This window comes from Lycium ferocissimum, chromosome 9 (genome assembly GCF_029784015.1).
Source record: "Lycium ferocissimum isolate CSIRO_LF1 chromosome 9, AGI_CSIRO_Lferr_CH_V1, whole genome shotgun sequence".
NCBI classification, from domain to species: domain Eukaryota; kingdom Viridiplantae; phylum Streptophyta; class Magnoliopsida; order Solanales; family Solanaceae; genus Lycium; species Lycium ferocissimum.
In genome coordinates, this window is record NC_081350.1 from 40,610,436 (window position 1) to 40,630,822 (window position 20,387).

The 20,387-nt window shown below is 38.0% G+C and overlaps 1 protein-coding gene across 1 annotated transcript; it reads right to left on the reverse strand.

Moving 5' to 3' along the window:
• Positions 1–206: 206 nt before the first annotated feature.
• Positions 207–19,875, reverse strand: LOC132030785 (protein TIC110, chloroplastic). The gene is given in 16 exon segments (XM_059420527.1): positions 207–737; positions 822–1,790; positions 1,904–2,029; positions 8,695–8,849; positions 9,759–9,975; positions 12,693–12,793; positions 12,975–13,102; positions 13,311–13,405; positions 13,589–13,653; positions 17,010–17,076; positions 17,289–17,387; positions 17,499–17,567; positions 17,688–17,811; positions 18,836–18,895; positions 19,384–19,782; positions 19,784–19,875. Coding segments are annotated over 16 exon segments (2,994 nt in total). The 5' UTR covers positions 19,861–19,875; the 3' UTR covers positions 207–494.
• Between the last annotated feature and the right edge of the window lie 512 nt (positions 19,876–20,387).

Consider the following 20,387-nt stretch of genomic DNA (forward strand, 5'->3'; position numbering starts at 1 on the left):
GGCAGATTTAAGTGGGGCGGGTTTAAATCACGAGCCCGTTTGGCCATAAGAATTATTCACTTTATTCCGGATTTTTTTTTCACTTTTTCCGGAATCAGCGCTTGGCCATGAAAATTCCAAATACAACTTGAAGTTGTATTCCGGAATTTCAAAAACAAGAAAAACTTGTTTGTCAAAAAAATTCACTTTCTTCACAACCAAAAATAACTACATTTCAACAAAAAATACATTTTCAAAATCTATGGCCAAACACAACTCCAACTTAACTCCAAAATTTTTGGTTTCTATGGCCAAACGCCTACAAAGAAATGCGATGCAGGGCAGGTTGGGTTGAAATTTTGAGGGTTAAGGCTAAACCCGCACCGCGCAGCCTCATTGCCATCCCTAAAAGTGAGGAAGACATGTTTTAAGCTTACATATATTTTTCCCTTCACCGTTAGTCCAACCCTCATACATTTTGATTTGTGCTTTCCCTCTTAACCATAAGAGAAGAATCAAAATACAAACTCCTCTTCCCCGGTCCCATTTGGTAGTGCTCTATCCTTCATAGCTCTCAAAGTTTCTGCTGCTGAATCACTTATATCTAACAGATACTGTAACCTGGACAATTTTTCTGCTGGGGGGTCACTCTTCACATATATGATGAAAAGATCAGCCAGTTCTTCTGGTACCTCCCAAGACAATGGGGTTGAAGGAACAGCCTTGTCACAAGCTAACAAATCATTGAGTGAAGAAACCTACAAAAAACACAGAAGCATTAAAACGTATGCGGCATGATTCAAGCGAAAAACACCAACAGCCATCTTAACATATATTCATACCAATGCTTTATGATTTCTCTGCCTCAAAAGTGACACGGCCTGAATAAGTGAGTTCGATAATCTGCTACGAGCTAGTTCATGAACAACTTTTTTGGCCTTCTCAGCATTTATATTAAGATCTTTTGGGATATTCTCGTATACCTCTGCTTCATCAAACTCTCCAGTACCAGATGAGAATATATCATCCACAGTCTTCTTGAAAAGATTCTCACGTAAACTTTCGGATATCATGGTGTTTATGTCTACAGAAGACTCTTTTAATTCTCTGATCTCCTTGATGCTCAGCCTTCCCTGACCAACAGCAGTTTCAAGGGCTGCCGCCAGTTTTGTTGTTGTGATGCTCTTTATTATATTCTGAGCATACTGAGGTGGCAAGCCAACATTCTTCTGCAACTCATTGAGCTGTTCCATTCTGACCTTCGTTAGCTGTCCATCAGCTAAGATCACCTCTGCTTGTTGCCTAAAAGCCTGCTCAGCTAAACTTCGGTGAACTTCAACAATCTCCTTACCGGTCAACCCGAGGATGCTACCAAGTTGACTTAATAAAACATATTCAGAGTCATCCTTCTTTGTGGTGATCTGGGCCCCAAAAGGAATTCTAGTAACTTGTCCAGTTAGGCAAAAGAGCAAGTATGTCTTGTAAAGGTCTGTTCTATCTCTTTCCGGAAGATCATCCTTGAGAGTAATCTCGGTCTGGATTTCCTTTCTCAAATTGTCCTTGCTGGGTTTTACTTTCCTTAGTGATTGCAAGGACTCCCACTCCTCCTCATCCTCCTCGTCAGTTTGTTGAACCTGCTCGTTTACAGTCTCTTCTGGTGGTGGATCCAACGATTCACCCTTGATGTCCGCAACTAGTTGAGAGACAACCAAACTATTAAAGGCTATCATCTTTTTCAGTTCTTTGGCTGATTCAGTGCGGCTTCCAGCTCCTCGGGCCCTTTGAACGTAACTGATGAAAATTTTTCTGACCTGTGTTTGTGAAGCCATTGAATGTAATTAGAAAGATATGGAGGTATATTTATCCTAGTGGAATCAAAGAACTTTTACAACCCGTAAACCAGAATTAGCATCCTGATACTTACTGCCTTACTAGCAATGGTCATGGCAACCTCCCTCGTTAACCGTAAACCATATGCTGCCTTCCTCACAGATTTCTGGATTTCAGCATCATAACCATCTATTCCAGCAGCAATTGCTTCCTTAACCACCTGCCAACAATATTTATATTGATTGAGGGGGGAGTCAGATTAGCTCAATACCTTTTGCACCATAAGAAGTTGAAATAGATCAATCCACTTTAATATTTAAAACTATAGCTGACAATCTAAAAATACAAAATCTATCAAGTGGCTTATTACAATGTGATTATTACAGTTCCAGTGTTTTTTCAAAGCAAAAAGCGACAAGGAGAAGTGAAGTGCGCGCTTCTTTGAAATTGAAGCGAACAATTTACGGGAAATTAGAAAGTGTCGAACATCTATAAATTTAGTGACACAAGAATTAATTTGCAATTAAAATAACCAATTTCAGCATCCAATGCAATAATCCCGATATTTAATCAAACTCCTCAAAAAAAAATTATTTTTTTTTTTAACAAGTTAACGACTTTGTATTATAGACCAACACTTAGATAGTACTGAAAACCCCTTTACAAAGAAAAAAGAAAACTAAGAAGCTAAGAAAGTAAAATCCTAACATGAGTCAAGAACTTCTAGGATTGATTTTGCATCTACCGAGGGATTCTTTGTACACCAAAAACAAAATAGCAACATACAGTCTTGCTTGATCTTCCGTAGAGTGCTACTTCTATCCTTCTCTTTCTCAGGTTTTCATGTGTCAAAACAGCTTCTTAGGATAGCAGCCATGTAAAGCATGCAACCTTAAGAGGTATCTTAACTTTCGAGATTTGTCTCCATGGCCAGTTAAGTTTTGTGGTTCAGTCATGTTCATGATCTTATAGCCTGAACTCACTTTGTAGTGCCCCTTGTTATGCCCAGTCCACCACAAACAGTCCACCCTATCCTTCAGCCCCTGGAGAGACTCCAAATGTTTATAAAGCTCAACTAGTCTAGGTATTTCCCAGTCATTCAACATTCTTCTTAAGATCAAATCCCAACCTTGAGGTGACCACATTTCAGCCACTATTTTTGTTCTAATGTTGTGCCAGAGCAAACATATCAGGGAATAACTCCTCCAAACCTCTGTTTCCCAACCACCAATCCTTCCAGAAAATTGTTTTGTTGCCATTATATACTTTGATAACAGAGTGGCTCTTTTAAACAGGCCACCATGCTCTGATTGATCTCCGGACAGTTACACCATATGGTTTATTTACCTCCTTAGTAGCCCAAAAATCCAGCTCCCCATACTTCAATTTGATCACTTTTCCCCATAAAGAATGTGAGTCTTGAGCATAAATCCACAACCTTTTCAATTCTAAAGCCTTACTTTGATTCTTCAAATTTTTTATACCAAGACCACCTTGTTTTTTTTACTACTGATCAGAACTTTCCACTTAACCAAATGATAACCTTTATTTTCCTTGTTTCCTTGCCAGAAGAAAGACCTCCTGAGCTTGCCCAGTCTTTGCACTACACCTGAGGGGATAGGAAATAAGGATAACATATATGTTGGAAGAGCATCAAGACCTGCATTGATCAGAGTGAGCCTGCCTCCCAAGGACTAATATTGTGCTTTCCATCTAGACAACTTCTTCTCACAATTTTCCAGAACTGCATCCCAAATGTTCTTTGACCTTGATTTGGCATCCCAAGATAGACAGTGGGTAAAGAACCTACTTCACACCTCCCAACATTGTGGTCAAAAGCTCTATATTAGGGACTGAATTGATGGGATATATATGGCTTTTCCACCATTTAATGTGAAGCCCTGAGATGCCTTCAAAGAGTACCAGAATTACTCTCAGATATTTTAGTTGTTCCTCATTTGCATCACAAAAAAATCAGAGTGTCATCTGCATATTGGAGATGAGTCACCTCCAAACTCCTCTCGTTGTTTGTGGAAACCTCAAAACCTGTGATCCATCCATTTACTTTTTCTGTCTTGATCATGTTGTTTAAACCCTCCATAGCTAGAATGAATAGAAAAGGGGATAGGGGATCCCCTTGCTTAATTCCTCTTTGAGCATCAAAGAAGCCTTCAGGTGCTCCATTAACTAGGACAGAGAATTTCACAGTAGATATACAAAACCTGATCCACTTGATCCATTTCTCCCCAATACCCATTTGCCTGAGGATTCTAAGTAGAAACTCCCAGTTAACATGATCATATGCTTTCTCAATATCGAACTTACACAAAATGCCAGGCTTGTTTTGTGATATTCTTGTTGAATCTACTGCTTCATTAGCAATCAATACAGCATCCACGATTTGTCTTCCTCTGATAAAAGCCATTTGATGAGAATCTACAAGCTTATCCACCACCCCTTTTAACCTCTCAGTCAGTACCTTTGATATAAGCTTATAGAAGCTACCTATCAAGCTTATAGGTCTGAAGTCTTTCAGTTCCTTTTCCTGTCTTCTTGGGAATTAATGCAATATAAGTAGCATTGAAGCTCTTCTCAAACATGTCTTGTTCATGAAAATTGTGAAAAGCCTCCATGGTGTCTTGTTTCAGGATTTCCCAACATTTGATAAAAAATCCCATAGTGTATCCATCAGGGTCAGGAGCTTTATCAGCAGCACACTTTTTCAAGCAATTATATACTTCCTGTTACTCAAATCTGGCTTATAAATTGTTCTTTTCTGATTCTGTTATTGAGGGACAGTTAATAAGATTCTCAGCATGCCTCCAGTTCTCTCTCTCAGTGTAGAGCTTCTTCTAATATAATATGAACTCCTCCTTAACTCTTTTAGGCTCCACAATGGTTTCCCCTTGCACTTCCAGATGGTTAATAAAGTTGTTTCTCTTATGAGCATTGGCTGAATTGTGAAAGAACTTTGTATTGTTGTCCCCTTCTTTCAACTATAGGGTCCTGGATCTTTATCTCCATGCAATTTCCTCATTTTTGAGAAGTTCCTCATACTCCATAACTGTTGCTGCCTTCCTAATTGATTCTCCTCTGTCAAATGTCAATGCTCTGCTATCCAGTAATGAGTCCAAACTTGCCATTTGACTTAGCAATTTAGACCTTTGAATATTCAGGTTCCCTTGTTCATTTCTGCTCTATTCTTTTAGCTTGCCTTTTATAGCTTTCAGTTTGCAAGCTAAAATGTAATCCGGCCTCCCATAGAACACAAAAGAATTCCACCAAGAACTGATTTTATCAACAAAACCTTCAGTATTTAGCCACCAATTTTCGAACTTGAAATATGATTTTTTGTGTTCCCAAGCTCCACAAAAGAGAGCAATAGGAACATCCTCAGAAGTCAGCCTTTGAAGAGTTGCTTGCTTGATCTTACTGAAATGATCATTTCAATCAGATGAAAATAAAATTCTGTCTATTCTAGAGGCCGTGGTGTGAGTATCAACTCTGAACGAGGTGCAAGTACCCCCTTCCAGGTACAAATCAATAAGCTCCAAGTCTTCTATGATATCTGAAAACTCTACCATGGCTGAAGATCTCCTCTGACAATTCCTCTTTTCAGAAGGAAACCTACAAACATTAAAATCACCACAAACTGCTCAAGGCAATCAATAAGCTCCAAGTCTTCTATGAGATCTGAAAATTCTATCATGGCTGAAGATCTCCTCTGGCAATTCCTCTTTTCAGAAGGAAATCTACAAACATTAAAATCACCACAAACTTCCCAAGGCCCCTCCGTAAGTCCTCTAACAGCCCCCAATTCATCCCATACAGCTCTCCTTTCCACCTTAAAAATTCTACAGCATAGCCTCAAACTTGCAAGTTAAAGTGTAAACACCTGTTTGTAAAACGTCCCCCTTCCAAACTCTACCATCCCATAGCATAATAATTCCCCCTCTAGTACCACTTGCTTCTAGACAAGCATATCTTACCATCCCCCCCCCCCCCCCCCCCCCCCTCCCCCCCCCAAAAAAAAAAAAATTGTTTCACTAAATCTTGAATGTTACCCTCTAGCTTGGTTTCCTGAAAACAAAGAATATCTGCTCTCCAATGATCTACAAGGCTCTTTACCGTCCTTTTCCCACATCATTTAATCCCCTTACATTCCATGACACAAGATTGAGCTTCATTACTTAGACTGTGTTTTCCCTTTCCCCTTGTTCCTGCTCCCATTACTTTTGAATTTAACATCAAAATCAATTAAATTCTTTAACTCCTGTGATCCTCTGGCTCTGGATTTTTTAATTTCCATGGCAGGTTCCATCCTTCTAGCTTGCCTGCACGCATCAATTTGCATAAGAAGTTCTCGGGCTTCTTCTTCATGTCCCTTGAAGTCCGCGCCAAAAATCTTGCCTAACTTGATAATATGTTGGCAAACAAAAACAGTTGTAACTCTCTCCCTGTCAGTAGCAAAAATTTCCTGCTCTGTTAGAATAGGTACGGCCTCTTCCACATCCCATAACTCCCCATTACTGCTTGAATCGAAATTTTCCAACTGCTGTTCTTTGTGGAAATCAAGAACCCCCTCCTCCTCCTCTTCCACCATATTTTCCCCCTCTGCCCTTGTCAATTGTATGTCTGCTTTATCCTCTCTTTTTGAAACTCCTAAAAGATTAGGAGTCTGTGCATGCATGTACTCCTCTGTTTCAGCCGTAAGTAATAAGCCTTGTGGGTTTTCTGAAGAAGATGTTCTGTGGGCAGTTAATTCCTCAAAAATAATGTCTGCTGTTATTTTCAGATTGGGCTGGGAATTTAAGTCATTAAAGATGACTTGGGCCGAATCTGGCCCACTAAAGTTGCTGGACTGACCCAACAGCTTATTAATGTTTTCTGAAGAGGTCACCTGCCTCTTCAGCATTGTTTAAAAATTCCCACGTGACCGCAGGTTCTCCGATCAACAGCTGTCATACAGCAGACTTGGTAAATAACCTCGTACAAGGCTTTGGACCTCTGGATATTTCCCTGCTCTTGTACTTTTCTTTGACCGATGATCTCTACAGCAGCTGCCTGAACCCTAGCCGGTTCTTTGGCAGGAATCTTCTCAAATATTGTATTTCTCGCAACCCAGATCGGGATTACGAAACTGTATCCCCCCAGAGACGGTGACCTCACTGGGTATGCATCGAGCCTTGCCTACAACTTCAATTCGAGCCCATTTTAGGTGGTTTTTCAATTCAGTTTCTTCTTCTGTCTTCTTCCACTCTCCGCACTTGTCGCCGATTTCTCTGAATGTGTCGTGTGACCATAAATGGAGTGGCAGCCTATTGCTCTGATCCAAGTCGAAATTTTCTTCTGTTGGACTGGCATACAGCCAACAAACCGAAAGCTTTCTTCCACCACCTTCTAATATCTGAGAGGGTGGGGGCGGGGGCGGGGGCGGAGGGTCTTCATTAACTATGCTATCCTTTGTTGTTGATTGGGGTTGCGATATACTGTCTTCAACAACCTTTGCGTATGGAAAATCTTTGTTAGTCAGTTTGGGGGGATGCCTGACTGTTGGTTGAGGAGAGAAATTAATGAATCTTTCAATCTTACAAGCTATATCTCTCCAGCCTGCATTGACGGCTAGTTCAGGTACAATGATAACTGATCTTGCTTCTCCTTTGAGGGACAAATGCTCATGTACCTGCCATGATCATTGTACTTCCTAGTACCAAAGAAGTCAGCCAACTGATCTTTTGTCCTCCATCTCCTCACCAATTTTTTTTGGTCATTTGAAGCTTCCTTGAAGATGAAGCATACCCACTCCATGACCTTCTTGCTCAAAGTTCTCCTTCTCAACCTGTTCCTGCTTCTCTCCACCCAGTCAAACCAGATGGTATTGCCTGATATACACCTAGTGATGTCAAATGACTTGAAACCAGCATTGAAGTAAATTCTGTTCTCGTCCATGCTACTTCCAGATCAGAACTGAAAAAGATAAGACTGAAGAATAGGGATTTTGGCAATAATCACAGTGAGTGAATATTGTTGGCTTGAAAGAAAAGGTCGAATTGCGGTATTCCCTGCCGGAAAAGTGAGCTTCTGCAATCCTAGAAAGTAGGAGAGAGAAAATCCTTGGTAAATGTGCCTGGGAGCATTTTTTGTTCTTTTTTACTCAGACAATGTCTTTAGCATGTGCTGCTGATCAAACTCCTCAAATTTGAGATTCAAAGAGGCAATCGATTCTTGTTGGAATCACTTTGTGCACTATTGTCTGAAGCGAAAACATCTCAAAAGCGCATGGCTTCACCTATTGCCTCTTTGAATCACTTTGTGCGCTATTGTTTGAAGCGAAAACATCTCAAAAGCACATGGCTTTACCAATGAAGCGACAAACCTTGTCTCACATCACTTCACTGCTTTGAGCGACGAAGCGATGGCTTTTAATAACACTGTTGTTCATAACAGCACAGTGCCTAAGCTTACTGTTGGCAAAGCTAAAGGTGGTATGGGCATCAGGAATCTGAAAAGCCAAAACAAGGCCCTTAAGATGAAATGGTTATGGAGGTACTCTCAAGAACCTCAAACGTTATGGGTAGTGTGACAAAGCAAAATATGATAAGGAAGACGAGTGGATGTCAAAGGAGGTTGATATAGCATATGGGGTAAGTCTGTCGAGATCATTAGGACACTTTGGTCTAGTATGAAGAGTCTCTTATCCAATTAAAGGCAATTGCAAGCACTCAAAATATCAAACTCCACTTAGCTGTTTAACAGAATAGGAAGACTCAGTATACAAACTTTCTTATTAATCCACAGCAACATTTGCCTCATTTTTTACAACCCAATCAGCTGCATATCATAATATTGAGCTAAAACATCTATAGAGAAGGGAGTGACAGTTACCTTTTCAAATAAACTGCCACAGATATCTGCGTGAGCTGCTTCAACCGTTTGCTTGGGAACGCAAAGCATTACTTGCAGGCGCTCCAATGCCTTCATGTCCTCATCACCAAGTTCTCCGTCAGCGACAAGCTGCTGAAGCTTTTGCCTGTAGATTTCTGAAAATGAAATGCGAAGACAAGCTTTTTCAGTACAATTGCAATTTTTCTTTTCACAATCTTTAGAAGGTTCCGGACGAAAGCATCAGGCATATGGTAAAGTTCATGCTGCATATTTATGCGATCCAGAAAAGAAAACAAAAAAAGAACCAGTTCATAAGACAAAACATCAAGGTATTACCTAGAAGGCACAAGGCATTTTCAGAGTAAATATACCTCTACTAAACTGGAGCACAGAACCCAAGATACTGCATATAAGCGATGAACGCTGTTCACATGCCAATAGGACTGACATCAACAATTCTCTAAACCCTCCCCAGGTCTACCTGTTTGGTTGATGCCCTAAAGCGTTCTCTAACCTTAGCCTCACTCTTAACATTTTGCATCCTCACTTGCAACACTCCAGAAAAATAAAATCACCATTAGCTAGAACCCGCCTTAGAGTGTTCAATTATAAAATTAAATTATTTTTTGAGAACGAATAAAATTAAATTATTAATAGCCGAGAAGCAAACTGATGACACTGAAGGTGCTATAAACAACTCTCCTATTCTCAACTCCAGCTTCATGGCGAAGCTAATCGCTGATTTTATCAAAAGGAAGGCAACTAACAACTCTATGCAACTATGCTGAAAAGGAAACAACTCAAATTTCAAGGACTCCTAAAGGATGAGGTTTTAATGATACAGTAGAAAACAAAAATTTGGAGTCTTTATTTTGCACTTAAAAAGCTCACTTGTAATTGTCCCACTGAGGAACCAACTAAAACTCGAAAGGATAACCTCAACAAGTTCATGTGCAACTAAAAGCTTGAATACTTCCAAATGTCTTCCCTCTCCAGAAAGATTAAACATGAAAATGTCACTCAATATACATTAGAAGATGAGTTACATAAAAGTCACGTGTTACCTTGATGAATCTCAAGAGCCTTTTGCGGATCAAAATTTAATTCTTCGCAAAGATTTTGAAGATAGGCTGCTTTGCTATCAGCAACTTCTAGTTCACCACTGGTAACAGCTTGAGCAAGTCGTTTACGATATACTTTTGACGTGACATCCAATGTGATTGTCTCTGCTTCTCGTCTCCCCAAACCAAATATATTTCTCAATTGATTCAAAGCAGCAAGCTACAAGAGGAAGAGAAATTGAGAGGTTAAGAGGCATATAACTAAATGAAAAACAGATCAACAAATCAAATGGCCTAGCGAAGATACAAGAGAAGGCCTACGACATCTGGATGATTCCATGGCATGTAAAGCAAGTAAACACTCGTTAGGAAACAAAACAATTGCACACATTATTCAAACAAGGAAGGATTCAATCTGCTCCAATCTTACGAAGATTTCGCGATGCGCTGCCAAATTTATTCCAATTCCAAGAGCTTGGATCGAATCGGTAAGGGTAATCCTTAACGTGATAATGAAGAATATAGACTGTTGTGCGTTCAAAAAGCCTTGGAAGAACATAGACTGATCTACTTGCAGCTATTAAGCAAAATCTATTATTGCATTACTCGATACTGTTGTGATATCAGCCTACACCCATAAAGCAAGATTCCACAAGATTGTATTAATCCAAATCTATTACTTCCTCTATTTCAATTTATATGTCTTACTTTGCTTTTAATTTGTATGAAAAAGAACGGTTTTTTAACATTTAGTAAGTTTTCAACATTTTCATGTTACCCTTAATAACACTCCTTTTTAGGAATGGTATGGTATGTTTAAGATCAAAAAGTTCATGGGGTATTTTTGGCATGTTAGACGCACCCTTAGTTAGAGACCACAAGATTCAAAAGTTTTCTTTCCTCTCTTAAATTTCAATTCCGGTCAAAGTACAACACATAAAATGAAAGGGAAGGAGTATCTACTTTTTTTTTTTTTTTTTTTTGGGGGGGGGGGGGGGTACCTGTACCATCAATATATTTGTGGCAGAAACAGATTTACCAAGAACGGAGTGGAGTTAAAAGGCCAAGAAATGTAGTATTCATAATTTTTAACAAATAAATGTTCTCTAGGAAAAAGAAAAAAGAAGAGGAAAAGAAAAGGGAGTAAACATGGAGGGACATTCTGACTTTCAATATCAGCATTTCAACCACAAGAAAGCTGGAAAAGAGAAGAATATGTGTCAGCTCCGTCAAGTTATATACACAAGGGGGTGGAAAAGCAAATCAACAAGTATCCCAATTATTTTTTCAAAAAAGGGTCAAATTTACCCATGTACTATTGGAAAAGGGTCAAATATACCCCTCGTTATACTTTGGGTCCAAATATACCCCAACCGTTATACTATTTTTGTTAAAGATATACCCCTACCATTATACTATTGGTTCAAATATACCCTTCTTCCGCTAAAATTGTCCAAGGTGGACAACCAATCATACGTGTCACTAACATTTGATGAAGTGGATGCCACGTGGCATGCCACCTCAGCACCCCTAACCCATTTTACCCCTCCTCTCTATTTGTTCTTCCACCACTAAAAATTTCCTTTCCCTCCACCACCATTGCCATAATTATCCCCACCGTAAATTCCAATATCATGTGATTTAACCCACAGCAACAATCGGATGATAACATCAACAAATATGGGAGAACGGAAAAAACAGATGAAGAAACAAGAGGAATAACAATTACGACTCTAGCTCAAAACTGCGAAACTCCAATCAGTTGAATCAGACAATTATAAAGTACAATAACGTGTGATTTGACCCACAACAACCCAAAGGAGAGTAAAGGGCAGCCCGGTGCACTAAGCTCCCGCTATGCGCGGGATCCGGGGAAGGGCCGGACCACAAGGGTCTATTGTATGCAGCCTTACCTTGCATTTCTGCAAGAGGTCATTTCCACGGCTCGAACCCGTGACATCCCGATCACATGGCAAAGAATTTTACCAGTTACACCAAGGCTCCCCTTCAACAACCCAAAGGAGAGTGTGAGAAAGAAAGGAAAAATTAGATGAATGACCCAACAATACCTCTTATCAAAATCTTTATCATACCCAATCTGTTCTTTTCCCACAAGGAATAACCCCGCTTTGTCTTTTGAACTTGGCTTAACATTAGAACTCCTAGGTTGTTGTTTTTCTTGCTGTTTGTGGTGGTTTGATATTACCTTTCTCTCGATTATAATTCGACCCTTCTTGTTTTCTTTAATTATTAACAACCATTGTAGAAGGTGTTGCCTTTCAAGTTTCGCGATGGTTGTGATGAACAATCACCGCGGCGGTTGTGGTGTTGGAGTTCGAAGGGGTATTGCTATTGGAGCCACTTAATGTAAGCAGAATAAAGTTTCATCTTTCAAGTTACATAAATAAATAGAGGTGGTTACGGTGGCAATAGTGGAGGGAAGGAAATTTTAGTGGTGGAAGAATAAATAGAGAGGAGAGGTAAAATGGGTTAGGGGTGCTGAGCTGGCATGCCATTGCCACGTGGCATCCACCTCATCAAATGTTAGTGCCACGTACGATTGATTGTCCACCTTGGACAATTTAAACAGAGGAAGGGTATATTTGAACCAATAATATAATGGTAGGGGTATATTTGGACCCAAAGTACAACAACGGGTATGTGACCCTTTTCCAATAGTAGAGGGGTGTATTTGGCCCTTTTCGTTACTTTTTTACCCATACCAGAAGCTAACATATTGAAGCTGGATAAAAGAAAAGGAGTATGTGCCTTAAACTTCCTGTCCATTCATATATATGTTTCACATAGCCTAGTCCGACAAGTGCATGAAAGAAAAGCTGAGAGAAATTCAAATTTTCCTGCCAAAATGGTAGAAAAGGATAATTCCAAAAACCCTACAAAGCAGAATGAAAGAAGGAGAAAAATTTAATCTCCTACCTTGTCTTCTTCCATCCGACCACTTGACAAAGAATCTGTAACATATGCTCTGTAGAGAAGTTTTAGGTCATCCATCTTCCTATCACCGTCATACTCCCCTCCTGAAGGAGCAGGAAGAAAAAGAATTAGGAAAAGCTTTAAATTAACTCCAGCTAACAAACTGAGATACAAACAACAAACAGCGGAAAGAAAAAAGCTCCATGAAAGGATTTCACCACTTGATAGAAACCCGCAACATCTAAAAGTTATGTACGAAGAGCCAGACAAGATTAACATACATACCTACTAAGGAAACTGGTCCAATGCCAGGAGCAAAGTGACTAGCATCAGCATGGTTCTTCAGTGAGATTAGCAAATTATTAAATGACAATATCTTATCAAGTTCCTCAATGACACGTGTGGCTTCCCTGCTGAATGGCCCCCAGTCAGTTTGCATTAAACAAATGATACAAGCAAGAATATGGAAATTATGTTAGGCTAGAACTTTTGAGAGTTAACCCATTTCTATAGCTATCCCATTTCTATTACATAGAATTGCTTTGTAAAATATTATCCAGTAAAATTAAAGTTGCGGCATAAGTTTCCTTTTTAAGAGGTTAAATATACTTAGGACCTTACGTTGCTCTTGTTCTTAATTTCAAAGTGCCAACAGCAATTGTTATGTTTTGCTCAACAAGCTTTCTTGCATGCTCTTTAAACATCTCTGCTGCAAGCTGCAAACAGAAAGAAATACTCATGATTGGGCATATATTGGATGACAAAATACATGAACAAAGTATATTCAATCATGAATATTGTACAGCAAATTTAAAGCAATCTTATCTCCTTTTTTTGAGGAGCAAAATATATTTTTACGAAGATGAGAAGTAGAAATGTGATCGCTTTTTAGGCACTACCTCATCTGATAGTCGATATGCAAGCTGTGCTTCTCTCAAACTGACCAGCTGGTTCACATCAATATCTGGAGAACAAGTCAAGCAGTTAAATCAACCATGCAAAACTTCTTAAGTGTAGTGGAGGAATTAAATCATGAAAAAACAAGTGAAACACCTTCACCTCGACACCATCATAACATAGAATTTCAAGGTACATTAGCTACAAGAGTGGATTTGTGAAAATAATGAAAGATTGGCATTTCTATTATATATAAACAGTGAAGGAGGACGAACAATGAATCAATTATTGTACTAAGAGCAATATCAATTGTACTATAAACTTGGACCAATCTTATTGGTCATTGAACTTGTTATGCATTTTTATAAACACCTGTACTGTATTTCTGTTTCAGTAAAGCACATGTACACACATACAATTTTTGTTTCCGTCATTTGTCACATAACACCGTCGTCTTCCCTTGATTTCTAGGGTTTTTCTTTAGCGAATGCTTGCTTCCTTCTTCATCTCAGCTCTCAGGAATATACATTTGTAGCCATGATTTTTGTTTCGCTTCCATTGAAATTGTCTTAAATTCTCTGAGAGGTGAACGTTTTGGAGATTTAGGCGGGGTTATGGTTAATCTTGCCAACAGAAAACGAAAGAACTAAAACTGGCACCGACTGGGAGTACAAAATTAAGGGTTAGGGTTTTACAAGTACGCAAATTTAATTGTTGGAATATGCAACCATGGTTCGTGGCCTTGAGCAGTCAGGGGGTTGCTGAGAATTATAGGCGGAAACCATTGAAGCACAGCTCGGGCTTCAGATCTGAATATTGATTGAGAAGCTTCTCTTTTTGGTGCACCGGAACCTTACCCATCAAATTTCAGAGCCCAAATTCCCTCATAATTGAGGTAGTTATTCATTCCAAGAAAATTCTCAGATGTTAAACTTTATTTAGGGAGACTATCGCTTAAATAATTGAAAAGAAGAATAAAATTCTTTGTAGTTGGAGTTAATGGGTATTGAATTTTCAATCTTATCCGTCAGAACATATGTAATAGATAGCTCAGCAGAATTACAGTATGTTAGACGTATGAAGAGGGTGACAGGAATAAGAAAGCGTTTCCTGGGAAACTTTCCTGCCAAAAATGAAGTTTTTGATTGGAAAATGGTGTTTGAAAAGTTCTAGAATAAAATTGAAGTTGAAGAATTGCAGAGGAGTGCTTTTCATCCAGGATACCTACACATTTGTACCTTCTTTTTATCAGTAAACACATCTTTACCCTCTACTAACTTTTTCTCCCAGACAAGAGAGAAATAAAGAAGAGAAAATTAAGGCTGTAGGTGATTTGATTAATTTGATTTTTCAAGACTAACAATAGTGATAATAAATAAAGCGAATGTATGACTTGTTCCTTAGATCTCCGTGAAACTCTTCTGCTACAATGTGTGTGTATGTTAGTGACATAAAAAAAGGGGCTACTCGTGATATGCATATAGTGGTGTGTAAATTTTTACTGAAATTGTTTATACAGTATATAGGTTTTGGCCGTTGTTCCTCTTTAGTTTGTTCTTCCACTATTATTATCTGTTTATCTATCCAATTTGTCACACTTACTTAAAGATGGTAGAATCAGCAGTTCCTATGGAGATGAGGTTCATTTTTCTCAACCTAGACTAATTGTTCATTAACTTGCTTGTTGCCCGTTTCTTGGTATAAACATAATTTATTTAACGTAAGCTGGTCAATGTGCAGAGCTGACATCTGCATGACAAATTTCAAGTTCATGTATAGTAGCTCAGAGCCTCATCTATCATGTAGACATAATTTTATTTCTTTATTTTTTTGATTGGTAAAACAAAAGATAGGAGACATCTTTTATTTTATACCGTTGATAACTGGTTATAATATTTTCACCATAGCTACAATAGAAATTCTTGATCAATGGAGGAAAAATATCACCATTTTTGTTCAATAAGATACCAAAGTGGATGATTGACTCATTCCCCATTTTGGGAACATCCAGTGCCTTCGTCACTGAATGGGTAAGTCGCCAATCCCTGGACTATGTAATGTACTTTATCTGCTGGGCTACGGGCGGGCATTTTACCAGAGGCTTCTAATCTGCCCTTGTGTGATTCCCTCACCTACCATTTCAATTCTCTGTCTTTCGCCTTTTGTGCTTATCAAATTTTATAACCGGGTAACAACTGAAGCCATGCCTACTAAATTCTTCCATGGCATATTCTTCGATGCTGATTTTTCTTGCAGAGAGATTATTTCGGTGCTATTTGACTTTATTGTCATATATTTGGATCTGAACCAAATACTCACCTGACCTTTTCACAAGAAAGAAGACACGAACATCATTTTAGTCTATGATGGTGTTTCTTATGGTGTGTAGGAGTGACCATCAATATATTCTCGCAACCACATTGCTAGACTAAGTGAAACCAAGTTCGACCATTGATCAAAAGACTTAAAAGTTGAATGGACTTCCCTATCTAACAATTTTCCCCTGGGATTATGTTGTTTTGCTTTATTGTCAATCAGAGAATATTGAGACAAGCTCAACGGCTATGGATAGTATGTAAAAGTTGATATATATATATATATATATATATATATATATATACTAGTTATGGACTATTTTAACTATATAATAACAATTTTCTCCTGGGATTATGTTGTTTCCTTTAATATGTTAACTTCCATTTTGATGAAATTATTTAATTCAAATCAAATTTGGTGTGATGTTGTTCATTCTTTATCACTACTTTGCACTTTTGAATATTGAGAATGAATTATGGTCATTTCAACAATTAGCACATATGATGTGTAAAATAGATATTAATTAAAAAGTTTTAATCTGTACTTAAATAAATAAGATTAGGACATAAAAGTATTAATTAAAAAGTTTTTAAAAAATTGTTATTGTGAGGACTACAAAAGTACATATATATATATATATATACATATATATGGTGGAATTTATAGAAAGACCCACTCTACTGTAAGGAACAACGAGATGTCCAGATCCAAGAGCTATTGTAAGAAGGCCCTCAAAACCCATAAACCAACAGGATATCACTATACGTAGAGAAAGTTCAAGTGACAGAAAGACTTTCCAACCCATGCCGCATAAGAAGCCTCACGAGACAATGCATCTTTATTTAGGATTAAACACCACATACCACAAAAGAGCAGAACTTAAGCACATAAACTGATGTATTAAAATTACCACTATAGAGAATGAAAATTTTGGAAAACAAAACCCGAGAATATTGGCAAGTAGTTTGAAAGCTTATGGCAGCATAGCATTAGTTTTATTCAGGGATGCAAAAGAAAACATGTAAAAAAGACTTTCCCTGGATATCATACATTAGAAGAAAGCAAAAAAAAAAAATGCCTTCTAAGGCATGAATAGACCAAATTTACCTCGCCCAACAGACTTAAGCTTGGATGCATACAACCGTTGCGCATTGTCCCTGACAGCAACCTCAACCTAATGACAAAAATGTTAAAACAGGTAAAAGGAAGTAGGGAGTCGCACTACGTAGAAATCTAATAGTATTACATAAATGAAGGGGACATGGAAAGGGAGGAATGACAGAAACTTAAAACCACACAACCAGGGCATGCCACTGCACAATCTGAATATTCCATGAAGAAGAGTGAGGGAAGGAGCCAAAGGAGATGCATCAAATTATCGGCTACCTGGGAATCAGTAACCTTGAAAACACGTTTCCAAGGTAAAAGGAATGCAGATGCTTCTCCAAATACGAGAGTTGAGACATATATCAACATCTGAAATGCCTGCATCGGAGAAGTCAAAAATGGTCAAGTTTCATGTTGTTGTTGTTTGATAACTAAAGGTAGTATAGTAGACATAAAATGGAAATTGAAGCTATTGAAGAGATGACCCACTCGACGCTGCTCCATATCTCCATCACGATCTCCCGTTTCAAGTCTTTGCCTGAAGATTCGCCTACCAATCTGGGAGAACAGCATGTGAGAGTTTCTTAACACTTGACAAAATATTTAATAACATAACATTCTAACTTTGAGAAGTTTTATAATTCTGTGGTACAGAATCAGATGAATACTTCAAGTTACCTCCATATGCATATCTGCTGCATCTGGATCATCAATTCCCAATGCATTTTTAAATTTGATTATTGTATCAACTTCATCGCCTTTAAGTTCTCCAGTCCCAGTAGGAAGGACAGCAGATACATATCTGAACACAAATAAAATTTGATGCATAAGCAAGGGTAGATGAGCTAACAATGTTTAAACTGATAAGTTCGTCATTCCTTGTCATTGGTAAATAAAATGGAAGAGAAAGTTAAAATTCAAAGATAAACACTTGAAACGAATCAGTAAAATACTCCGCTTGATTCCTTTTAGGTGTCCGAGACAAGTATCATAACAAGTTGGACAGTTCTGCGTTCAAATGTAACAGACCATGTTGACACTTTCTGGACATGAGGAATTGAAATATTAAAGAGGGAGATTATCATAATGCATTGAAGAGGTTTTGTCTTAGTTTATATAAATAAAATGGTCTCGTCTTTAGTTTATATAAATAAAATGTAATACCAGGGACGGCAAAGGGGCGGGGCAGGGAGGGTGTTAACCGCAAAACTTTCAACCCGCCCCGCATAGCAATTTTTTCTATTTACAACCCGCACCACACCACATCCCCAGCATTGCCCCCCGCCCCCCCAAAAAAAAAAAACCCTTACCCCACCCCCAACTTAAGTTTTCTCTCTACTTTATTCTTTACATATCCAAGATTTTCAAAGTTTTACAAAGCACCATTTTTATACTTAGAATAATTTACCAGTAAAATTTTCAAAGTTTACAAATCACCATATTTAAATTAGAATAAGCATTCTTTATCCCTGGTGCAAATCATCCCCATGTTTAATTGAAAGATAGTAATCATTCTTCTGAAGAAACCCATATTAAGGATTTGACTAAATCACTATTTTAAAATGTAAATTCTTCTATAAACCTATCCAAAAAGTAAAGGTCCGTATCTGTAATATGTTAATGTTGTAGAAATAAAGATGATCATTTTAACTCCATTGTTCCAAAACAATACACAGACTATAAATTAAGCAATTGGACAACTGAAATATAAAGTAGACAGTAAAATAAATACTAATAGTAGCAACTAAGAGATTCTTGAGCCAGGACTATACAAAATGAAGATTATTTAAGATTAAACTGATAAATTAGTAGTTGAGTGCAGATACCTGCAATATATATCACGTAGCTCCGCATTAAATGCCTCATTCTGTCTGCTGACACCATACCTAAAAGATGATAAAAAGGTAAGGAAAAGAGGTAAAGAAACATAGATAGATACTCCCTCCGTTCACTTTTACTTGTCCAGTATTCTAAAAATAGATTTTCACTTTTGCTTGTCACTCATAGCATATCAAGACAAGACAAAATTCACTTTTTCATGTTTTACCCGTAGTATTAATTGCTCACTTCAAATCATCTTTCAAATCCACTAAAATATGCACTGCGTACATTGGTGAATTATAGCATGTCGAAGGTGTTCACCCGAATACCCTCGGCAAAAAATGTTCACCCTCGGTAAAAAATTAGAGTGTATCTATAGGATAAATTTTCTGTGTTTATGTACATATATCAACTTTTGAACACCCTGAATAAATGCAAAATTGTCATGTGTCTTAGGTTCACATTATTTTTTATATTTAGCTTTTGTTATATTTTTTGAACCCCCGAGTAAAAATCCTGAATCCGCCACTGTGTGCATAGTTGAGAAACTTACTTATTGGCAATAGCTTCAATATGTTCCTTGTTCAAGGCAGTAGGGTCGTCAAAATCAGCAACATAATTATGCAAATTAACAGCAGCAATTTGGGGAGTACAAGAATTCAATGCATAAGCAGCAGCAGCACCAGCAGCACCAAGAGCAACAGCACCACCCACCCCAGCATTACGAGACCCACCACCAAAACGAAGACCTAGGCTGTATCCAGCAGCAACAGCAGCAGCAAATAGTAAAGCGGAGCTAGCTATTCTTATAGGTGGTGACATTGCATCCACAAGGGATTCAATAGTAGAAAGCTCTTTTTTACCACCAAATACATCTTGCTTTGGCTTGTCCGCCGCGGCAGATGATGAGGAGCGGACAGTAGATGGAATACGGTAATTGCGACGGCGTTTAGATTTTAGGAGTAAGACGGAGAGGGGGAGGATTAAGGAATGATTGGCTGCTGGTGGAGAGGAGAACTGATGGGTTCATCTTCTCTCCTGCTAATGGAATTGATTGATAAAGAAGAGAGGGGAAGAAGAAGAAGATGATGTTGTGAAAAGAGGGGTTATAGGGTTTATCCACTACACACTTGCAGTGAATATATTATTGGTCATTTGGTTCAAAAACAAATTACCCTCGTATAAGTTATGATGGAATTAATTACGTTAGGATGGAATTAATTACGTTAGATAAGTTATGTTGAGATTAGTTATTTTTGAGTTATTTTTAATTAATTGTTCGGTATGTTGGACTAAAAATACTATTATATATTGGATAATTTCTAAAGATGGGTCGGAAATATATTTAAAATCCAAGACTATAATTTTTAATCTCTTGGAATAACTTATTCCATGATTATAAATAAGGAATAAAAATTGCTAAATTAGTATTTTGATAACGCTATTTATGTTTATCTTTGAGTGGCAAAATGACCCCTTAAAATTCTTATCCCTTGTAGTGATACTTTTTAAATAAATGAGCCCTATCGAGTGGCATAAAAAAAAAAAAAAGTCTAT